A 22,277-nucleotide genomic window follows, 5' to 3' on the forward strand; every position below is an offset into this window, starting at 1 on the left:
ATAATAGCGAGGACTTTAACACCCCACTGACACTATTAGACAGATCATCAAGACAGAAATTAACAAAGATATTCAGGACTTGAACTCAGCTCTGGATCAAGTGTTACTGATAGATATATACAAAACTCTCCACTACAAAACAACAAAATATACATTCTTCTCATGACCACATGGCACTTACTCTAAAACTGATCACATAATCAGAAGTAAAAACACTCTACAGCAAATGGAAAAGAAATGATATCATACCAGTCTCTCAGACCACAGCACAATCAAATTAGAACTCAAGATTAAGAAACTCACTCAAAATCACACAACTACATGGAAATTGAACAACCTGCTCATGAATAACTGTTAGTTAAATAATGAAATTAAGGCAGAAATCAAGAAGTTCTTTGAAACTAATGAGAACAAAGAGACAACACATCAGAATCTCTGGGACGTAGCTAAAGCAGTGTTAAGGGGGAAATTTATAGCACTAAATGCCCACATCAAAAAGCTAGAAAGGTCTCAAATTAATAACCTAAAAGAACTAAGTCGCAACTAAAAGAACTAGAGAACCAAGAGCAAACAAACCCCAACGCTAGCAGAAGACAAGAAATAACCAAGATCAGAGCTGAACTGAAGGAGATAGAGATATTAAAAACTCCTCAAAAAATTAATGAATCCAGGAGCTGGTTTTTTGAAAAAATTAATAAAATGGATAGATGGCCAGGCCAGACTAATAGAGAAGAAAAGAGAGACAAATCAAATAAACACAATCAGAAATGATAACAGGGATATCAACACTGACCCCACAGAAACATAAACAACCATCAGAGAAGACCATAAACACCTCTATGCACGTAAACTAGAAAATCTAAAAGAAATGGATAAATTCCTGGACATATACACCCTCCCAAGATGGAACCAGGAAGAAACAGAATCCCTGAATAGACCAATAACAATTCTGAAATTGAGGCAGTAATAAACGCCTACCAACCAAAACAAAACAAAACAAAACAAAAAAGCCCAGGACCAGATGGTTTCACAGATGAATTCTACTAGAGGTACAAAGAAGAGCTGGTACTATTTCTACTGAAACTATTCCAAAAAACTGAAAAGGAGGGACTCCTCCCTAACTCATTCTATGAGGCCAGCATCATCCTGATATCAAAACCTGGCAGAGATACAACAAAAACAAAAACAAAACTTCAAGCCAATATTCTTGATGAACATCAATGCAAAGATCCTCAATAAAATACTGGCAAACGGAATCCAGCAGCACAACAGAAAGCTTATCCACCACAATCAAGTTGGCTTCATCTGCAGGATGCAAGGTCGGTTCGACATACACAAACCAATAAATGTGATTCATCACATAAACAAAACTAAAGACAAAAGCCACAAAATTATCTCAATAGATGCAGAAAAGGCTCTTGATAAAATTCAAGATCACTTCATGTTAAAAACTCTCAATAAACTAGATACTGAAGGAACATACCTCAAAATAATATGAGCCATATATGACAAACCCGCAGCCAATATCATACTGAATGGGCAAAAGCTGGAAGCATCCCCTTGAAAACCAACACAAGACAAGTATGCCCCCTCTCATTACTCCTGTTCAACACGGTATTGGAAGTTATGACCAGGGCAATCAGGCAAAAGAATGAAATAAAGGTATTCAAATAGGAAGAGAGGAAGTCAAATTATCTTTGTTTACAGATGACAAGATCCTATATCTAGAAAATCCCATCGTCTCAGCCCAAAAGCTTCTCAAGCCAATAAGCAACTTCAGCAAAGTCTCAAGATAAAAAAAAAATCAACGTGCAAAAATCACTAGCATTCCTATATAGTAACAACAGGTAAGCAGAGAGCCAAATCATGAATGAACTCTCATTCACAATTGCTACAAAAAAATAAAATACCTAGGAATACAGCTAACAAGAGAAGTGAGAACTCTTCAAGGAGAAATACAAACTACTGCTCAAAGCATCAGAGGACACTAAACAAATGGAAAAACATTCCATGCTCATGGATAGGAAGAATCCGTATCATTAAAATGGTCATACTGCCCAGAGTAATTTCTAGATTCAATCCTGTTCCCTTTAAACTACCATTGACATTCTTCACAGAATTAGAAAAAACTATTTTAAATTTCATATGGATTAAAAAAGCCCAAATAGCCAAGACAGTCCTAAGTAAAATGAACAAAGCTGGAGGCATTACACTACCTATCTTCAAACTATACCTCAAGGCTACAGTAACCAAAACAGCATGGTACTGGTACAAGAACAGATACATAGACCAGTGGAACAGAATAGAGAACTCAGAAATAAGACTGCACACCTACAACCATCCGATCTTTGACATACTTGACAAAAACAAGCAATGGGGAAAGAATTTCCTATTTAATAAATGGTGCTGGGAGAACTGGCTAGCCATATGCAGAATATTAAAACTGGACCCCTTCCTTACACTACATACAAAAATTAATTCAAGATGGATTAAAGACTTAAATGTAAAGCCAAAATTACAAAATCACTAGAAGAAAATCTAGGCAATAACATTCAGGACATAGGCACAGGCAAAGACTTCATGGCGAAAACACCAAAAGCAATCAGAACACAAGCAAAAATTGACAAATGGGATCTAATTAAACTAAAGAGCTTCTATACAGCAAAAGAAACTATCATCAGAGTGAACACACAACCTACAGAATAGGAGAAAATTTTTTGCCATCTATCCATCTGACAAAGGTCTAATATCCAGTTTACAAGGAGCTCAAGTAAATTTAGAAGAAACAAAAAAATCCATTAAAAAGTGGGGAAAGAACATGAAAAGACACCTCTCAAAAGAAGACATCCATGTGGCCAAGAAACATATGAAAAAAAACCTCAACATCACTGATCATTAGAGAAATGCGAATCAAATCCATAATGAGATACCATCTCACACCATTCAGAATGGCTATTAAAAAGTTAAAGAACAATAGATGCTGGTGAGGTTGCAGAGAAAAAGGAATGCTTTTACACTGTTGGGAGTGTAAATTAGTTAAACCATGGTGGAAGACAGTATGGCAATTCCTCACAGACCTAGAAGCAGACATACCATTTAACCCAGCAATCCCATTACTGGGTATATACTCAAGGGAATATAAGTTATTCTATTATAAAGACACATGCATGCATATGTTCACTGCAGCACTATTCACAATAGCAAAGACGTGAAATCAACCTAAATGCCCATCAATTATAGACTGAATAAAGAAAATGTGATACATATATACCATGGAATACTATGCAGCCATGAAAATGAATGAGATTATGTCCTTTGCAGGGACATGGATGGAGGTGGAAGCCATTATCCTCAGCAAACTAATGCAGGAACAGAAAACCAAACACCACATCGTGTTCTCACTTATAAGTGGGAGCTGAAGGATGAGAACACATGGACACATGGTGGGGAAAAACACACATTGGGGCCTGTCGGAGTGGGAGGTGGGAGGAGGAAGAGCATCAGGAAGAATAGTTAATGGATACTGGGCTTAATATCTAGGTGATGGTATGATCTGTGCAGCAAACCACCATGGCACGTTTACCTCTGTAACAAACTTGTACATCCTGTACATGTACCCCTGAACTTAAAATAGAAGTTGAAGAAAAAACAAAGCCATTTTAACACCAAAAATGCAAAGCTGTTCATCTGGCTGAAAATTTCATCATAGATTGGTGGGGTGAGGGACCTGTGGTATACTACTTGATTTTTCTATTAATTCCTTATTTCTAATCATCATTGCAGACAAATGGTAGTGACTACTAGGGTTTATTACTCTTCCTTTTAGAATGCTACTCAAATGTAACTATAAATGTCATTATCAAACTGTAAAAATTAAATATCTTACCCCTGAAGTAGGCAAGGACTAGGTACATAAAACCTTACCTTTCATCAACAGGCCAATTAGTTGACTGCTGTGCAAGTTTCAAGCTTGGGGACCCATCTCGTCACTTAACAGAATTATTATTGCCTTTTAAGTAGTCATCCCCTGCTTTTCCCTAGCACTTCTAGCTTGTGATGCTGTAGCTCTGGGGAACATGGAGAACAAACTGGAGCAAGAAAATTCCTGTTTTTTGGTAAGATACTGCATCATATTCCCAAGCACACAACCTGGAATCCACACCTACTCAATTCCAGGGTCTTTGGTGACAAGTCACTATAGCCATCAACTGCCTTATCAATTCTGGAATTATGGGGGACCCAGCCTTGAGCTAACATCTTTTCTTAGATAACAGGAAACATTACTCGGGAATAATTTCACTTACCTAAGAGAAATGTAGAAAGTCCCTGAAAGTCAAGGAATGAACATACAAAACTAGATATCTTTTTTTCACTGTAGGATTTTTACTTTTTTTCTTTCTCATGAATTTTAACAAAATTTGTTCATTTGCTTTTAGTGTCCAAAAGGCACAGGAATAAGAAACAAAGATAAATGGTTTGGTGTTCTACCTATCAAATTAAGCATCATATTTTCCAAGACTGATCATAATTCTGATTATGGTAAAAGTGCCCTGTTATTTCCTAGCATGGTCAGATTTACATGAAAATATGCCTGACTTTGATTTTTAATTGTCCTCCCTCACCCTAGGATTCTCACTTGGCTCCTGTACGTCTGCAGACAGCAATGCACCACATTGGTTGCATTGATCTCTCCCTAAGCTGCCACCTGCCATCGCCTCCCACCTTTGATCCTTTGCCATCATCAGTGTCTTCAAACAGCACTGCTGTGTTCTGCCTGCAAAAACAAGCGTACTCCTCAGTGGAAAAATACCACATTCCAGCTTGGTGAAGCAGGTGGTGTGTTTCATAGGATGGAGCAGAAAGTAGCATCTCTTCTTCTCAAACAAGAAGGAAGACTATTAGCACATCAGCACAGAAAGTCGTGCATGATGAATCTTAAGTGCTGCCTCATAAATGAAAATGGTAAAGTTTGAAAAATCAGCTTTGAAAATGTATTAAAAGTCCATTATTCAAACCCAAAGTCTTAACTTTTTTAAAAAACCAATTTTCCCATCTTTCAAATAAGGGGGATGGAGCAGCTGATGTTCAAGATGCTCAAAATTCTTTTTGCTCCGTGAGATCTAAAACCTGACCTTGGCATCACGTAATGACCATCACAGTCAACACTGCTCACAATATATACAATGGGATGCCTGGTATGTTTTACAGCTATTATCTGGACTAAATATCCCATTTCATTTCTAGCCTAGGTAGACAGAAGATGAAAAGGTTTGTGTTTTTTTCTTTATGTGGACAATCCGAATTAATGTAATTATATTACTCAGAGTCTGGGAAATGAAGAAGCAACAAACATATTTGAACATCAGAGTTTCTGCTACACACTCAGAATAACTCAGTTTTTAATTTCTCTTCTTGGAAGAAGGTTCCTTTTTTCCATGAAGGCTCACTCTTCTGAACAGGACCAAATGGAGCTTCAACAACATGGATACAAAATACCACAACCAAGAGTGGGAGCTGTGCCATGCCACAGACACAGCCTTGCAAATGCAGGGAATTCTGCCTGATTCCGACTAGGACTGGTTAAGGAAAAGGCTGACACCAAACAGAGCAGCATCCTTCATGGCAAAGGCCTCAGCCACTGGGTCACTTCTAACTGTGACAACTGCAATATAGGGCCATACTGTCCTCCAGCTGATACCATATATACACAAAGAAATGACTTTTCATTTTTGCATGGTTTTCCCACACACTGCTGGAATGACCAAAGCAGAAAGTCTACGGTTTTGCTACATATGCAGGAGCAACTTTGCAAACTAGTGTGGTTTCATTTTTGAGATCAAAGAAAGCCAACATTAGACTCACTCAGCTCAGCTGGGTATGATTCCATAGGGAATACAGCACCATAATTCCATTGTAATAATGTCTTCCTTTATTTACAAGGATGGCAATAGAAGGAGTGACTCAATATAGACAATTCTGAACCCTGAAACATCATGCACATCAATAACAAGCTATGGAAGCCTGTTCCTTACTGGTCTCTTGCTTGCCCAGAGGGTAGGAGATAAACCTGCCTCTGGGTGCCACATGCAGGCGGGTCCAGGGGCTGCTGCTTGTCACTGCTGAGTAGAGTCTGCCATTGTGTGAGGCAGGAAGCCCCCAGCCAATGCTAATGGCTAAGAAGCCATTTCATCAGATTCTTACCCAGTGAAAAGGTGTGTTTTTTAAATAATGAGGAAAAAAAGCTTACTGAATTCTTTAGAACATAAGCCTTGGGACAGCATACCACAACTATTACTTCTAAGTGGGTACCCAATAAACATTTCTAATTGACCCCCCCCCAAAAAAAGTTTACAGTGAACCAATATTTACAGAAAAAAAAAGTGTTCAATATATGCGCTCGTTTAGCTTATGAATGTGTCAGCTCTGCTTAATCTATTTCTTTTGTTTGCATTTAAAAAAGTATAAAAATGTAAATGTATATGTATATTTATATTCATATTTGTATATGTATATGTAGTACACTATTGTCTGATCCACTGAGAGGAAATGACCTGCCTTTTTATAATCTGTTACTGCAGTTATAAAAGTATTAACAATTTAATAAGTAATACCACAAATGAACACTTGTTAAACATAGGTTAAATATTTTTAAAACCACAAAATGGGCTTTTACCTCGTTTTAACCTTAGCAGACTGTTAAGCATCTTTCTAGTTTTGAAGGAGGCAGTGAAATCCCAAACATTCTTGGTTTTCTCTATTCAGCCTGATCTTATCTAATCTAAAAGAGAAACAGGTTATTCCACCAGCTTCGGACAAACAGTGTGGGGAGAAAGGAAACTCTTTGGCTACAAGGCTAGTTCCTGTGTGTCAGAGGTACAGGAGGTTCCTGGCCTGTGCACACATGGGATAAGTCCAAAGACTTCCTTAAGATCAAGGAGCAGCAGAACTCCACAATTCCTCCCTCCTAACTACCAGTTTGATTTACTAAACTATTTTACCTCCGATGTGGAAACACACTTTCCAAGAACTCTCTTGTTCTTTGAAATTATATTCCTCCCCAAATTATCTGCAACTGAAGGTAGAAAGATTGTTTTTTTCAGTTGTAGATCTTACTATACTTTGTTTAAATTGCCTACAAAGAAAGGGACAGTTATTAATTGAATGTGAAGATGGATTTGAGGCTTAACACATTGGTGGTGAATCACAAAGTGCATCTCTTTTTAGGTTTGTAGCAACATCAACTCCAAATGTTAATTTTCAAGTTGTAACTTTATTTGTGGATATGTGGAAAATATGACTACACTGTTTGTTAGGAATGAGTCAAAAGAGAAACTTGTTAGTCTGGAAAAATAAACATGAAGGAGAACACAATTCTTAAATATAGCTTTAATGGGAGGTGATGCATTCTATTATGGTTAAGAAGCCCAGCAGAGGCTACAATGCTATGCTCCTCATGGTCCCTCCTTACAAATGTGGTGCAGCTGTCTGGCACTTTCAACGTGATCGTTTGATACAATCATTAAGACTAGCTACCTGCTTAGTATTTGCAAAATTACAATGCATGTGCAAATAATTGAGGTGATATTTTGAAAACCACATAATGTATTTATCAACTGTGGTTAGAAAGAACAGTTCCTCCAAAAACAGTTCACAGTCACCAGTGTTCAAGACAGTTTTCTGTTTTATTCAGTAGCCTTTGATGAATTTGGTAAAGTCTAATCACATCCAAGTGTCATTAACGATTAGGGTTATCCTGGAATAATCAATCCCGAAGAATAAAAATACAGTTTCTACAAAGATTTGATAAAACCTTGCATCCAGCTGGGTGCGGTGCCTGACATCTGTAATCCCAGCACTTTGGGAGGCCAAGGTGGGCAGATCACTTGAGGTCAGGAGTTCTAGACCAACCTGGCCAACACGGTGAAACCCTGTCCTACTACAAACACAAAAGTTAGCCAGGCGTGGTGGCATACACCTGCAGTCCCAGCTACTCAGGAGGCGGAAGCAGGAGAATCGCTTGAACCTGGGAAGTGGAGGTTGAAGTAAGCTGAGATCGTGCCACTGCACTCCAGCCTGGGCAACAAAAGTGAGTGAGACTTCATTTCAAAAACAAAACAAAACTCTCACATCCTGCAGACAAAAGCCACACTTCACTTTAAAAAAATATGTGATAGCAAATTGGATGCAAAAATAGCAGATGACCTTGTAAGATGTTACTCTTAGAAAAGGGCAGCAACATTAGGCAAATCTATTATGAGATGAATACTATTTTGGGGGTTACTCAAGGAGAGTTCGTGAGCTTCCTTGAAGAAGTGAGTGTTTCCCAAATCCAGCCAAAACAAACCCTTAGCAGGAGAGAGCAACAACAGCTTTTCATCATTTAGGAATTAAGCTGTACAAGCAAAGCTCGCCTTGAGAAATGCCAGTGTATGAAAATCAAGATGTAGAGAAGTAGTTATATATATTAAAACAAAATACGATCAAATAGCAAGCACTTCTAGTACATTTATTTACAACACGACTGTGGTTTGACTAAGTCTACATACCATTCTTTACAAATATATTTATTGTTCATTTGATTTTTGCTCAAAGTATGCAGGTCTTTGTTAAAGGGATCTTAAATTCAAGATGTCTTAGAACAAACTTCTGATTTCCCTCCACTCATATCTACTTTCTTTTGTATTACTCCTGAATTCTTATTTTTTTTATTGGCATCACCAACCATTTTTTCCATGCAGCTGCCCAAGCCAGCATTTGTGACACCATCCTGAGTACCCTTCATCCTTACTATGCTCCCTACCAGCTTTATCCGCACCATGGCCTCTTGAACACAGCCCTCTTCTCTGTTGCTTTTGTACTGGCCAAAGGTTTCACAATTACTTCTTTCGGATTTCTACATCTGCCTCTTAATTATTCTTTCTGCTTTCAGTGTCAACACTTGTATACACTCCCTAGCTCCTCATGCCCACAGGGTACCAGGTGACATTTTTGAAATGCCAATCTTACGGTATCACCTGAACAGCTCTCCATCACCTAACAGATAAAAATCAAATTCTAAAAGTATTCCAAGTTAAGCCTAACTCTCAGCTTTATCCCTTATCATTTCTCCACCCAGAACTCTATTTATAGGAGAGAGAAAAAAGGTTAACATTTAAAAGGAGAATCAATAACAGTTTAAGCGAGTAACAAAATAAATCCTTTGTACTTAGAAGTCTTTAAAATACATATTTGACATATTTATTGCACTTCCTAGTTTATAAGCAGTATGTATTAATGAGCTTTTTTTTTTACAATATTAAAAAAGTATGAACAAATGCATTCAGTGTGATAACTGTGGTCCAAGCCTACAGTATGTTTACTTGGTATGTTTGAACTGCTCTAATAGTAGCTACCATGGGGAATGTCAGATTATCTGGTAACAACTAAAGAGGCTCTCTCAAACTCTGGAAATGAAGACTGCTTTGTTTTTAAAGGACCAGAACTGTGGTAATACCCATTTAACCTTCCTTTGATTTAGATGGAATTTAAACATCTTCACAATAATTATAATTGTACTAAACATCAGTTATGCACAACTGGGAGTCATTTCCCTTTAGGGGACATACAGGAATCATGCTGCAGATTTCTAACTAATCTATTTAGTTCCAACTAGTCCAGCTAAATACTGCCTGGCCCACAGTTGATGAAACGCTTCCCTCCTTACCGTGGATGCTCCTCCCCGCCACCCCAACCCTCAACAAACACTGCCATAGAAAGCTATGTTCCACCCCTAGCAGTGTGAGTGAGGCAATTTCTTCCTGTGTGTTAGAGTAGGAAAAGAGGGAGAGCAAGAGACCAACCACTGCCTTTGGGATAAATGAGATGTTGGACTGAAATGCAAAATTAACTTATGCTTTATTCTAAAGCTGCACTGTTCAATACAGTCATCACTAGCCATGTGTGGCTATAGATCACTTGAAATGTGCCTTGTCCAAACTGAGATGTGCTATAAAATATACAGCAGATTTTTAAGATTTAGCATGCAAAAAAAAGTGTCTCATTAATGACTTTTTATATTGACATATGTTCAAATAATGATATTTAAGATACATCGGGTTAAATAATATGAGTTATTAAAATTATTTTTGCCTGTTTCTTTTTCCTATTTTTTAATAAAAATTGTATTTACTTAGAAGCATTTAGAATGTCAACAAAAGAGCTATACCTTTTTTTTTTTGCGACTAGAATGGTATTCAGTTGACAGAACAATTATTTCATATAACTTGCAGCAGAGATAACTGAAGATGAAATAACTACCATCCCCATATATAACTCATTTGTGCTGTGCACCAAAAAGAACCTGTTTTAAATTTCCATGCCAATTTATAACCCCCATACTGTACCAGGCACAGTTAGTGGCTATCGAAAATACCACTAGGACAGGGCTATCTAAAGACATATGTGGTAGTATGTTAACTATACAAAAAAAGGCACTGTACAGTTTAAAAACAAATCTTACGCAGCCTTACATTTCAATTTTTTTCTTAAAAGGAGTGAATTGTGTACAAGGGGGTTAATGCTTTATAGCAGGGGTCCTCAGTCACCCCCAACCCAAGAGTCTATGGCCTGTTAGGAACTGGGCTGCAAAGCAGAAGGTGAGCTGCAGTGGGCAAGTAAGCATTACCACCTGAGTTCCGCCTCCTGTCAGATCAGTGGTGGCATTAGATTCTCAAAGGCACGTGAACCCTATTGTGAACTGCGCATGTGAGGTGTCTAGTTTGCACACTCCTTATAATAATCAAATGATAAATGTAATGCACTTGAATCATCCTGAAACCATACCCCACCCACCATGGAAAAACTGTCTGCCATGAAACTGGTCCCTGGTGCCAAAAAGGCTGGGGACAGCTGCTTTATAGACAAGAAAAAAACTGCAATAGAACCAATTTATCCATCATAATTGTCTTCTTCATCTTCCTCCTCCTCCTCTTTATCTTCCTCCTCTTTATTTTCTTGCTTTTTTTTGGCCTTGATGACTCCCTTTTTTGAAAGCATCAGGCTTTCCTTTTAGCTTGAAATGCAGCAATATTCTTTGGGTATTTTTCCTGCAGCTTTGCAGCCTTCTTTTCTTAAGGCTGCTTGTCATCTGCAGCAGTGTCATACCACATCTCTCCCAGTTTCTTCGCAACATCATCAATGGATAGGCCAGCATGTTCTCCTTTGATTTTAGGGTGAAACTTAGAACAGAACAGAAGAAAGGTCGAAAGAGGTCTCCTGGGTGCATGTCTCTGAGAAATTCTTAGAAAACTCTCAGAAGTTGATGGGAGCATCTGGGCGCTGCTTCCTTTTCTTCCAACAAGTTTGCGCAAAGAATGCATACAATGACTTTTTGCCTCTTGGCGTCTTAGGATTTTGCCTCTAGGCTTCTTAGGATCTCCTTTGCTCCTGTTTAGTTATTTTTCCTCAGCAAGGCAAGAGTCACCCAGTGCCCATCTGGCTCTCATTTTCTCTGGCACTGTCTCTATGGAGCTCAATGTACCTCAATCACTGTCTCTTTTTCCTATTTTTAATGTAGCTATTATACCATAAATTTTTATACTATAGATACAGTTCACATTAAATTTCTATTGGACAGTGCTGCTTGAATGTTATCCTTTTTAGATAAACAAATGACCAATATCTTGGTTATTACTTGCCTTTCTATAATAAAAGCAGAGTACAGAATCTATAATGACAAGGGGAGATGAAGAGTTTTAAGAATCTCATTATTTCTATTTCTTGATTATTTACATTTTGAGCAGATATAGGGAGGAAAAAAAGATGCTGCATCACATCTAAATGTAAACCAATTCTGCAGAGGCAACCTACGGCACGGGCATCACAAAAGTGGTATAATGGTACTCCTAAACATTTTAGAACGTTCTCATATATCCAATCTGTGCAACAAAGCCAATGGTCCACCTCGTACGACAGTGCTACTGGTCCACCTGAAGTTTCAGTTTTAACTTTTCTCCATTTTGCTGCCAATGATGATTTACAAAGAAGGACATTTACTAATTATCCAAGGACTCTTTGGAAGTGATACTTGAAAATGCCCAAGCTTTGTTGATACAGAGAGCATAACCTTCATTAATGGCAGTGACATAAATTATTATTTTAAAAATTCATATTTATGATCAGAATTCTAAATTCACAATGCCATTCTAAACAGGTGACACATTATAATCTAGCACTAATGTGTGCTTATAATAAAGAACTTACAGTACACAAAAAATTATGAATTTTGAATGTCATTTTTAACATCAACCAAAAGAAGAAGAGTACTAAATTCTCTTTAAAACACACACATACATACACACACATACTACATGGACCAAATTTGTGTCATAAAACAAGCTTGCCTAAGCTATAATTAAGAAAATTGAGAGGCCGGGCGCGGTGGCTCATGCCTGTAATCCCAGCACTTTGGGAGGCCGAGGCAGGCAGATCATGAGGTCAGGAGATCGAGACCATGCTGTCTTAACACGGTGAAACCCCGTCTCTACCAAAAATACAAAAAAATTAGCCAGGCGTGGTGGTGGGCGCCTGTAGTCCCAGCTACTCAGGAGGCTGAAGCAGGAGAACAGCGTGAACCCAGAAGGCAGAGCTTGCAGTGAGCAGAGATGGTGCCACTGCACTCCAGCCTGGGCAATAGAGCAAGACTCTGTCTCAAAAAAAAAAAGAAAAGAAAAGAAAATTGAGATAACATCAATGTTACTAGGGTTAGTACAAGAAAGAGAACTGCTGGAAAAAGTTCTCATCTTACCTTACTACCTTCTTTCCCATTTTTATAGAACATTAGGAGAGTGAAGTGGCAGCATATGTGCATTTAGATTACAGAAATTCATCTACAGGCACTTGGCAGGAAGAGAGGGCTATTTTTAAAAACAACAAACAAAAACCTACCATTCCACCGTTCCATTCAATGAAATTTTGCCCCAGAGTAAGAAGGGAGACAGAATTGCTTCTTTTTCAAGTGGTTTCAGATCCCAAGTCTTTCAAACTGAGTTCTGTTCTTACAGGTAACGGAGGACATTAAAAAGAACAATTTTGTCTGTATTTGATTTGTGTGTTGATGTGAGAATCTAAATCCTCAGCAAGATGGGGCTTGAATGTGTACTGACGGCACAATGTGCTGCATTAAGTCATAATGTCAATTATACTGGTTCCTACCATTTCCCTGTCTGCATCCCCCATCTCCATGACTATACCTGAGTTTTAGAAAGAACATTTTGGCAAATGTGTAGCAAATAGACTGTAGCAAGAAACCAGAGACAACAGTTATTTGCTGCCCTGAATTACTGAAATGATGGGAAGAGATAAATGGATAAAAGTTTCTTGGAAAAGATGCTCTTTATAGCTACTTTATGGGTATTGCTTCAGTTCTTAAGGGGAGTCCACCAATTATACAGTACCAGTATTTCTCTAACATGAGTGAGTACATTTATAGTCCCCTCAAAATCTATTTTTTAAAAAGAAATGTTCTAAAATTTCAATGCTCTATTTTTTAAAAAGAAATATTTTTAAATGGTAAAGTGACCTTTTTTCTTTTTTTCAGTAGTCTCGTACTGGTTACAGAGTTTGTGACCTGAAAAGTTTTTAACACATTTAAACATTAAACATTTGTTCCAGGAACTGCTAGGCTTCTAGAGATTCAAAAATAAAAGATACCATTTTTGTCTTATCTCACTTAATTACAAATTTGACATAGGTGACTTTCCGATAAACTGTCTAAAGTACATAAAAGAAAGGAGAAAATGTAGACACTACCATTGAAAATGGGAGCCAAATTAGTTCACAGTTTCCCATCGTATTTATAGGATTTTGCTTGTAGCTCAGATCATTTCCTAACTTTGAACTCAAAGGTCAATGTGTTTCTGAAGTTCTTTTAAACTATGTAATTCCCAGAATGGCACGCTATAAGGAGAAGATGATTTCATTTTATTCAGCAAGTGATAAATATGACATCACTGTATTTTAAAACCCTGAAAAACAAATAGTACCATATGGTTTGTTTTCTTCCAACCACAAACTAACAATCTGTAGTATTCTAATAAACTGCTGTTAGGTCTAAGAATACTTTTGGCCAAATTTTCCTTTTTTCTTTGTTATAACTGGTTTGCTAATACATTTCTCTAGCTTTAGAGTTATAATTAGAAGACAGTTACTACTTTGCATAATCAAATTGTAATTGCTGTTTGGGTGAAATCCAACAAATTTAAGCATCAGTACCTTCAAAACCACGATGTCTGGCAAAAACAGAATAACAAATGTCAGGCTCTAATGATCTAGGTTATCTAACAATGCTTAACTGTTGAATTATTTTAGAGGCTGGACAATAAGTAATAATTGACTTATCAATATATTTTGAGCATTACATTTGTAAATGACAATAAGTTAATGGTCTCCAATAAACACAAATGGTGATGATAAGGAACAAAAATTCACTTGAGATCAGAAACCTATCCCAGTCTTAGGTCTGTCATTGGTGAAATATGTGTTTCTGGGTGAGTCACTTAACTTTCTGAATCTGTTTACTCATTTGCAAAATGGAAGTTAAGAAATCTAATGATAACAGACATTTGTCAATTTTTTGGAAGCCTCATGGCTGAATTTGCTTCTGTGTCTGGAGAACTTCCTAGCACAGATGTCTCTCACTTTAGAAGCCAAAAAGCCCAGTTGCAAGCACTGGTTCTGTAGAGTGAATGAACATAACTATGTTTCTAGCTGTTCACCCTCCTGTCCATTTTCTTACCTGGTTCCCCAGCCTTCCCAGCAACTCTGTGAGCTACCTTGATGGTCTTTCAAAAAATTTCACTCTTTGTTAAATCAGCCAGAGTCACTGTCTGTTCTTACAACCAAGAAGCCTCACTTCTACCTCAAGGTCTGATCTATACACTTCTCTTCATCTCAACTGTCACTCTTGTCTAAACTACCATAATTTCTTTCCTGTACTAATGTGGTGGCTTCCTGATTGGTCTTCCTTTGTCGATTCTTGTCCTCCTCTGATCCATTCTACACATAACAGCTAAAGTGATCTTCCATTGAGATGAATGAAATCATATTCTCCTCCACAAAATCCTTCTCAGTGACATAAAAATGGAATTTAAACATCCTTCACACAATCAGTATAGCTCAACATCATCTGGCCAGCCTTCTTTTCCGAACTCGAATGTCTATTAACTGATGAGTGGATAAACAAAATGTGGTATGTCTATGAAATAAAATATTTTGGCAAATGAATGAAGTACTGACACATGCTATCACATGGATGAACCTTTCAAACATGCTCTCTTTTCCTGTCCTTAAACTCTTGAAGCCTATTTTCCTCAACTCTCCATAGCGATCAATGAAACTAGTATTTTCATCTCTCTCAGAGAGAGATCAGCCCTTGAGTGATTGCTATCCCAACAATTAGCATCGACACTTTTAGTACTTGTTACCCCCAACCCAATTACTGCTCTCCAATGATCCTAAAAGCTAGGAATAAATTTTCTTTCTGTTAATGATAAATCTTTAATTCTAAAGAGAAACAGTGCTTGCTCATGTGCTCTCACATACTCTTGCCCTCTCTTTCTGTGTAGTTATCTCTCCTGAGGAAAGTTGAATAATTTGAAGAATACTTTGGGTACCCAACTCTATAATGCACTTACTCCAAATCACGCTCAAAAAAGAAAGCAGTGCTTTTCCCTTGAAATCAATCAAGCAATATCCCAGGGGTAAGCAGACTCTCCTACAGTAAAGATTGTTCCTACCAACCCCAGGAAACTCAGAAGAGGGGTAGTTTGTATTCTTTCCTCTCATGACTCAATTAATTAATTAAAGAATTAATTTTAGGATCCTAGGGCCAAACAATCAGTTGCCATTTTTTCACAGGAAGCTTAGGGCCCTCTTAAACAATGAAGATTCCAGGTAGTCTGCACTGGTAACTCAAAGTGCAGGGAGACTGGCCCCTGTCTCAAGCCCGCACAGCCTAGGGCACTTTTAATATATAAAGTACAATATTGTGGGGTGGGAGGAAGGCAGCCATGAGTACGCACCTTACAGATCTCCAATAACAGGGAGCTAACTGACCAAGGAAGGGCCCAGCTGCTGGCTGCTGAAACCATCTGCTGCATTTGCGCCAAGGCCACAGCTCCCACATGCTGCTCCCAGCAAATGATGGAGTACAGCAGGGTTACCAATGCAGGACTCCTGAGGGCCTTGCCCAGCTACCTGGGACACTTCCCTCCAACTTTCCTGCCCTCTCTCCATCACTGCGCTCAGACTAGCACCCTAAACTGACATGCGTCTCCCTCCTGGCCTTGCCCCTCCTGTCCCATTTCTCTCTCAGGTGTTTCTCTTACTAAAACGTTTGCATGTTTAATCCTGTCTTGGCATTTGCTTCTCCAATGACCCAGCCTAACACATCTGGATTAATAACTTACTTAAATTTATATTTTTCTGAAACTAGCAACTTTAAAATTGGTTCTCAAATATTGGGTAAACAAACAGGGAGTTTGTATTGATACTGAGCTCTTCCTTCTCTATTTCAATCGTCCCTATCTTGAAAAAGATATCAATAAAAAAAAATTGGGCTTTTAAATAGATGTATCAAATTAATAACTTCCTGAAAACTAAAAGATTTTCCTTTAATTACAAATTTACCCCCAGTCCTAATGGGAAGGGAGCAAATCAGGAACTGTTATTTAAAATTAGCTACATATGTGTGTGTCCCTCTCATTCCACCGTAACCTCCAGGAAGGCTGGCACCTCACTCATTATTTTTACTGAGTACTGGGTTTGTAGCAGGTACTCAAGAAAAACCTGTTGAATGGAGGCAGGAGATCTGAAACTACAGTGAGGTAGAGAGTAAGGTGGGAAGGGGTTCCCAGATCTCTCTAGTTACATGAAATAAGCGATTGAAATACATGTATTGCTTTTATTATATAAACCTCAGAAAATAAACTTTGAGTTTCATTTTACAAACCAGAGAAAGTAAAGTTCAACAAAAATCTTAGCTTTAATGAGAATAAGCAAAAGATAAAGTGAGAAACGTTACAGGGAACTGATTTTAAATGATTGAAGAACTCTGCATTCTATGGGCCTAAAATGATTATCCTGCTTTTTGGCCAAAATATCATATATATATTTTTAAACATTTATTATATATTTTATAAGATATGGATACAGATATTCCTCAGTACCCATGGGTGTTGGTTCCAGGACTCCCTATAGACACAAAATCAGCAGATGCTGGAGTCTCTTATATAAAATGCCATAGTATTTAAATATAACCTAGCACATCCTCTGGTATACTTTAAAGCAGCTCTGGATTACTTATAATACCTAATACAATGTAAACACTATGTAAATAGTTGTTATACTGTATTGTTTAGGAAATAAAGACAAGAAAATATATCTGTACATGTTTGGTATAGACAATTTTTTTCCAGATATTTTCAATCAGTGGTTGGTTGAACCCACAGGTGCAGAACCCATGGATACACAGGGCCAATTGTATATAGATTTCCTTGTATTGATAAATTTCACTATACTGTAGATTTACTCAAAGTTCATTATTTATACCTGTCAACAGATATATTTCTTCTTAGTAAACAAAAGGAAAATCCTACATCTTCCTACTGTATCAGGTAAAGAAGTTTCTTTAAAACAAAATATTGATATACTTAGGTGACAGTGGGAAGTCCGACACTTATTAAACTTGGTAACAGTAAATGGAAATAGAGTTTGAGAGTTTGATCATTATAATCCACAATGCTTGATTCCCTCATCATCATTTTTTTTAAAAGCAACTTATCTCACCAACTGCTGGCACACTGTATTTATGATGATTAAATTCCTACTATAGCAATGAAAACAAGTATATTAGTAGACACCCCAAACAATGAAGCCTTAAGTAGTATTTCCCATAATAGATTAATACATCTAAATTATACCTTGTCATTGGGGGATTTTTGCTGTGCATTAATGGATTTAAAACCTAATTAACTTTCCCACACTGTTTAAGAACCTCACAATAACACTGGCGTGGGATCATGTACTTTTAAGTACATTCAGTGAACCATAAAAGGTGGAAAATATCCTACATACCAGAGTCAGAAAAGGCAGAAAACATCTTTCTTCTTCCTCTTTTCATTATTTTCCCCAGCAAGTGCTCCAAGTGAGGTGGAATTAAAGAATAAAGGTATACTTAAAACAACCTATGGCAATTTAAAATGATTAATTTCAGGTCTTTTAACATATACAATGGTCTAATGGAAATTTTATGTAGAATAAGTCCTATAGAATTGCAAGTTGGTATTAAACTGACACTAGAAGTCTAACTTTTGCCCTACAGACTTAGGGAAAAAAAAAAAGCACAGTTCTTCACATTTCAAATTGTTAACATGTCAGTTTCCTATGAGACAACCAAACAACAAATACAAATTGAGATGCCTATGAGGGTCAGGGTATGATAAAATGTTTCACAACCATGCCACAGTAGAAGGAAATAATCCTAAATAACTTAACATGTATTTATACGAAAAACATTAGAAAAGCAAATAATTCCAAGTAGTTAAACAGAAGTAATGAATATGTGAAAATTTTCAATTAAAGGTTAAAGAAAACTAAGAGGCCTATAATTTTAGAAAGTCTGACAAATCTGGCAATGGGAGAAAATAATAATTTTCTAGAGAAGATACTTTTGATTTAATATAGAAAGAAATGAAACGTTAATTACAAAACGTGAACAGGCAGGAAAGGCACATTTATTCCTCTTCCAAAGGTACTGTTTTCCTGGTTAACTGTTAGAAACCACTTGGACAAATGCAGGACTTCTCAAACAATTGCTATAAGCTCTAAGTTCCATTATAAATGATTTTTGGCAACAAAATGTGGCACCCATATTACAAATAAGCAATCTCTCATGCTACAGCATTTTCTTTCTTTTTTTCATCTGACAAATATTCATGAGTCCCCAGAACATAATTAAGCACTGTTTCAAGGCTAGGGATAAAGCATGAACAGAGTAATCTAAAATCCTTGCCGACGTGGAGCTTGTTTTCTAGGTGAGACAAATGATATGCAAGAAAGTAAAAGGTCTAATATGTATGCGCCACCACTGCCACTGTCATTCTGCCAGAATATTGTCCTTTGGTTCAGTGCTATTGGGTGTGGTTTAAATAAAATTATAATGTGACAAAGGCCTTTTTTTTTACATGTTTTTAGAAAGACAAAGGCTTTTTGATATTTCAGATAAACCCTCTTGGTTGAGTTTTAAAGTAGATCTATCATACAAAGATTATCAAAATATAAACCAGGCATCACCAACTTTTTTCTTTTTTTTTCTTTTACATATTTTAGACTTTACAGACCACCTGTGCTCTGTGTCGCCTATTCTTCATTTCTTTTAAGCCGTTAAAAAGGCAGGCCAGGCACAGTAACTCATGCCTGTAATCTCAGGACTTTGGGAGGCTGAAGGTGGGAGAATCACTTGAGCTCAGGAGTTTGAGACCTGCCTGGGTAACACAGTGAGACACCATCTCTACAAAAAATAAAAATAATTAGCTGGGCATGGCTGCATATGCCTGTAGTCCCAGCCAGCTACTCTAGAGCCTGAGGCAGAGGACTGCTTGTGCCCAGAAGTTCAAGGCCGCAGTGAGCTACCTTTGCGTCACTGCACTCCAGCTTGAGCGACAGAACCAGACCCTATCTCTATTTGGAAAAAAAAAAAAAAGTAAAACCATTCTTATGTTACAGGCCACAGAAAAACAGATCAGGGGCTGAATTTGGCCTGCAGCCATAGTTTACCAACCTCTGACCAAAGATCTGTGTACACTTGCTTTGAAGTGGCTACAGTCCTACTTAATGTATGCTCAGTCCTCTATATGATGTTTCATCCTATTTTTTTGCATTTATTCCTTTGCTCTTTATTATTCATTTATTAAAATTGAATAAAACATTTCTTTTCTAGAGCTACAATAGTTCCAACTACAGCAGCCTCAAAGTCAGTTATGAAGAGTAAGGCCACCTGCTCTATTTCACACAAGCAATAGAAAAAATTTCTTGGCAGAAAACCTTTCATATGTCTATATACTGAAGACAGTCTGTACACTGGCAGAGATTATGCATGCTCTCCACCAACTTCCTGGGGCAGACACATGTGAGATTTAATGTTCCCTTACCTTGCTGGAGGAACATCAATGTTGGAGGAAACAACTTTTCTTTTTTGCTCAAGGAGACAGATGGAGCGAGTGTTTTCTTTTTCATGGTCAAGGATCCGGCTGGCTTTTTTGGTGTCTGCTGTTTTCACATCTTCCTCCATGGCCAAGGAAAACACGTGTTGATGAGACATTTTTTTACCACAGTCACGTTTTAAGTCCTCTGACTGAAATATGAAGGTCATTTCCCGCTTATTGCTCCCCACCTGTGAAATGAAACACAGAAATTCTTACTCACATAAAACATCACCTTTGTACGACTACTGCAGATGGCGGTGAGGAGAGATTACAGACACTGTCCTCCCTGTTCATCTGAAAGATTGTATAATTTTAATGGGAAAAATGCAACATAGAAATAAAATAACTTCACAAAATAATATACAATCAATGCATCTGTAATAATGCAAATAAGAAACACCACAAACACACAAAAAAATGCCTCCCAGGTATACAAAAACAAAGATTTGAAAAGTGTAATACCTCTAATTTTTTAAAATGTAAAACATCATTGTTTTATCCCCCACAACTAAGAAAATTCAAGTAAACTCTTCAATATTTCAGTCTGATTATCATGTTTAATAGAAGAGAGCTAATGTATAAAATCAAACTTTCTTTTTGGCTAATAATACTGGTCTTAACCACACTCTGTAGTTCATGAAGAATTATTTCTTATCCTTCATCCCCAACAGTTAAGATTTTTTTATTAATTTATTTTAATTTTTTAATTATACTTTAAGTTCTAGGGTAAATGTGCACAACGTGCAGGTTTGTTACATATGTATACATGTGCCATGTTGGTGTGCTGCACCTGTTAACTCATCATTTACATTAGGTATATCTCCTAATGCTATCCCTTCCCCCTCCCCCCAACCCATGACAGGCCCCGGTGTATGATGTTCCCCACCCTGTGTCCAAGTGTTCTCATTGTTCAATTCGCACCTATGAGTGAGAACATGTGATGAACTCATCCTTTTTATGGCTGCATAGTATTCCATGGTGTATATGTGCCACAGTTTCTTAATCCAGTCTATCATTGATGGGACATTTGGGTTGGTTCCAACTCTTTGCTATTGTGAATCATGCCAAAATAAACATATGTGTGCATGTGTCTTTATAGCAGCATGATTTATAATCCTTTGGGTATATACCCAGGAATGGGATGGCTGGGTCATATGGTATTTCTAGTTCTAGATCCCTGAGGAATCGCCACACTGACTTCCACAATGGTTGAACTAGTTTACAGTCCCACCAACAGTGTAAAAGTGTTCCTATTTCTCCACATCCTCTCCAGCACCTATTGTTTCCTGACTTTTTAATGATTGCCATTCTAACTGGTGTGAGATGGTATCTCATTGTGGTTTCGATTTGCATTTCTCTGATGGCCAGTGATGATGAGCATTTTTTCATGTGTCTGTTGGCTGCACAAATGTCTTCTTTTGAGAAGTGTCTGTTCATATCCTTTGCCTACTTTTTGATGGGGTTGTTTGATGTTTTCTTGTAAATTTGTTTAAGATCTTTGTAGATTCTGGATATTAGCCCTTTGTCAGGAAGGAAGTTCCAAAATGGCCAAATAGGAACAGCTCCAGTCTACAGCTCCCAGCCTGAGTGATGCAGAAGACAGGGGATTTCTGCATTACCAACTGAGGTACCAGGTTCATCTCAATGGGGCTTGTCACACAGTGAGTGCAGCCCACAGAGCAGGGTGGGGCATCGCCTCATCCAGGAAGTGCAAAGGGTCAGGGAATTCCCTTTCCTAGCCAAGGGAAGCCGTTACAGATGGTACCTGGAAAATCAGGACACTCTCACCCTAACGCTGCGCTTTTCCAATGGCCTTAGCAAACAGCACACCAGGAGACTATATCCCGCGCCTGGCTCGGAGGGTCCCACACCCACGAAGTCTTGCTCACTGCAAGGATAGCAGTCTGAGATCAAACTGCAAGGCGGCAGCAAGGCTGGGGGAGGGGCATCAGCCATTGCTGAGGCTTGAGTAGGTAAGCACAACGGCTGGGAAGCTCGAACCTGGTGGAGCCCACTGCAGCTCAAGGAAGCCTGCCT

The 22,277-nt window shown here is 37.9% G+C and overlaps 1 protein-coding gene and 1 long non-coding RNA gene across 7 annotated transcripts in view; both read right to left on the minus strand.

The window, feature by feature from the left end:
- LOC134810882 (uncharacterized) overlaps positions 1-20,180 on the minus strand; it is a 65,482-nt gene extending 45,302 nt beyond the window's left edge. The window contains exon 1 of the long non-coding RNA XR_010159619.1: positions 12,925-20,180. This is a non-coding gene — a long non-coding RNA (uncharacterized LOC134810882). The remainder of the gene's footprint in view (positions 1-12,924) is intronic.
- ZNF704 (zinc finger protein 704) overlaps positions 1-22,277 on the minus strand; it is a 245,821-nt gene that overhangs the window by 171,554 nt on the left and 51,990 nt on the right. For all 6 annotated transcript variants that reach the window (XM_063817210.1, XM_054657390.2, XM_054657388.2 and 3 more), the window contains exon 2: positions 20,187-20,428. In XM_063817210.1, coding sequence (XP_063673280.1) covers positions 20,187-20,407 — 221 coding nt within the window. In that variant the 5' untranslated portion in view covers positions 20,408-20,428. The remainder of the gene's footprint in view (positions 1-20,186; positions 20,429-22,277) is intronic.

The sequence above is a fragment of the Pan troglodytes genome, chromosome 7 (assembly GCF_028858775.2).
Source record: "Pan troglodytes isolate AG18354 chromosome 7, NHGRI_mPanTro3-v2.0_pri, whole genome shotgun sequence".
Lineage (NCBI taxonomy): Eukaryota > Metazoa > Chordata > Mammalia > Primates > Hominidae > Pan > Pan troglodytes.